This window comes from Pteropus vampyrus, unplaced genomic scaffold, assembly GCF_000151845.1.
Source record: "Pteropus vampyrus isolate Shadow unplaced genomic scaffold, Pvam_2.0 Scaffold49, whole genome shotgun sequence".
Taxonomy (NCBI): Eukaryota; Metazoa; Chordata; class Mammalia; order Chiroptera; family Pteropodidae; genus Pteropus; species Pteropus vampyrus.
The window spans coordinates 5,949,744-5,951,705 of NW_011888830.1; the positions used below are offsets into that span (position 1 = coordinate 5,949,744).

Consider the following 1,962-nt stretch of genomic DNA (forward strand, 5'->3'; position numbering starts at 1 on the left):
AGTCCCAGGACACCACTTCCGGTGGCTTCTGCAGGTGAAACAAGTCACTAAGGCCCCGGTTCAGAGGGAAATGGATTCAGCTCCAGCTCTCCATAGCAGGGGGAGCAAAGAATTTGTAGCCATTAAAAAGTAAGCATTTTTTTTCCCTTTCGATTTCTTTTGTGACTGTAGTAAAGTACACATAACATAAGATTCACCCTGACATTTTGAAGTGTACGGGTCAGTGCTATGAAGGACATTCACGCTGTCAAGCGTCCATCGCCGCCACCCGTCTCCAGAACTGTCGTCATCTTGCAAAACCGAAACTCTGTCCCCATTAAACCATAACTTCCCCCCCCGATCCCCCAGCCCCTGGAAACCACCATTCTGCTTTCTGTCTCTGTGAATTTGATTACGAACGTCAGATACGTGGGCTCATACAGTGTTTGTCCTTTCGTGACTGACTTTTTTTCGTAATGTTCTCATGGTTGCATGTGTCACCATCTCCTTTTTTAAGTCTAAATAATAATACGTTTTACGTATCTATCATATTTTGTTTGTCCGTTCAGTCATTGAGGGACATTGGAGTTACTTCCACATTTTAGCTATTGTGAAAAATGCTGCTGTGAGTATAAACGTACAAATTGTGGCCATTTTTAATGTGGTAGAACAGAGGACATCTATGAGCGAAGGGAGGAAAATTCCAGTAAAAGCAGCGAAGATGGCTCCTCGCTCTCAGCCTCAGTGTCATTGGGAGGGCCCAGGACCCGGCAGGATGGGACTGGGTCTGACGTAAGTGGCGGCCACCGTTAGCGCCAGGAGCGCCCGGTCGTGAGGGAATGTGGCCCCACTCTGTTTCAAGAGCAGTGGGCGTTATGGATTTTTATGTGAACTTGCCCAATTTTTAAGTGTCACCACCTAAACCTAAAAAAATTTTAAAAGATTGTGCAAATCAAATAGAAAAATATATGGGCTCTATTATTCAAGATCTCTTCCCAAAACACACCAACCAATAAAGGTACATAAACGACCGATATGAAGGACTTACCTGTTTAAATGGTGTAGACCAGGGATCAAGAGACGTTTTCTTAAAGGGGCAGGTACTGCTCTTAACGGAGGCTTTTAGGATAAAATTAATTGGCATCGACTTTCCTTTTTCCTTTGGGGTTCTAATTCCCCCAAAATACTTCCTGGAGCTCAGTATTGATTCCAATCTGTCAATAATATGATTGCACTGCACGGGAGAAAGCTCAGAGTACCTCGTCTCTAAGTGGATATTGAAATTAATTTGAAATTCTGAGACTTTCTTGAGGTGTGCTCCGACTTTTGATCATTTAGGTGATCCTACAACTGTGATCCGAAAGTTTATGACAGAAGAGTGTTGTGTGCTTCACATGCTTTACTTCTGAAAAGAATAGTTTCATTCATTAAACTATTTAAGCAACGCATATTCTCTGTTCCGTTGGAAATCTTCACCGTTCGTTTATTTGTTAAAGTTAGGTTAAAAGATTTGCTTCTGCTTTATAAACAGTTGTGAATTACAGTTGTTTTACAAGTGGAGGGAGTAAAAAGTGGGAAAATCAGGAAAGACGAAGATTATTTCTCTGATAGAAAAAAAAAAAATGACTCACACCTACCCCAAAGTGGTTGAATCATGCTTTCATGCATCAGTGAAAGTACCGTGTGTTTTATTTCCGACAGAAAACCAAACCCTTGATGACAGAGTTCTCGGTGAAGTCCACCATTATATCTCGCTATGCCTTCACTACGGTTTCCTGCAGGATGCTGAACCGGGCATCGGAGGACCAGGACGTTGAGTTTCTGATGCAGATTCCGGCCGCGGCTTTCATCACCAACTTCACTATGTAGGTGACACGTGGTCAGAGGCCTGGAACGAAGATTTCTATGTGGGGCAGTCTGGGTGAGCCTGAGGTGGCGCGTGGCCCATACCTATGGCCCTGAGAATTTATTTCCCAGTGGATG

General features: G+C 43.4%; 1 protein-coding gene across 1 annotated transcript in view; it reads left to right on the plus strand.

Annotated features, from left to right (window-relative positions):
- Window positions 1–1,962, plus strand: part of ITIH5 (inter-alpha-trypsin inhibitor heavy chain family member 5) — an 87,767-nt gene that overhangs the window by 21,468 nt on the left and 64,337 nt on the right. The window contains exon 5 of the mRNA XM_011359658.1: window positions 1,681–1,844. Within this exon, the coding sequence (XP_011357960.1) occupies window positions 1,681–1,844 (164 nt within the window). The remainder of the gene's footprint in view (window positions 1–1,680; window positions 1,845–1,962) is intronic.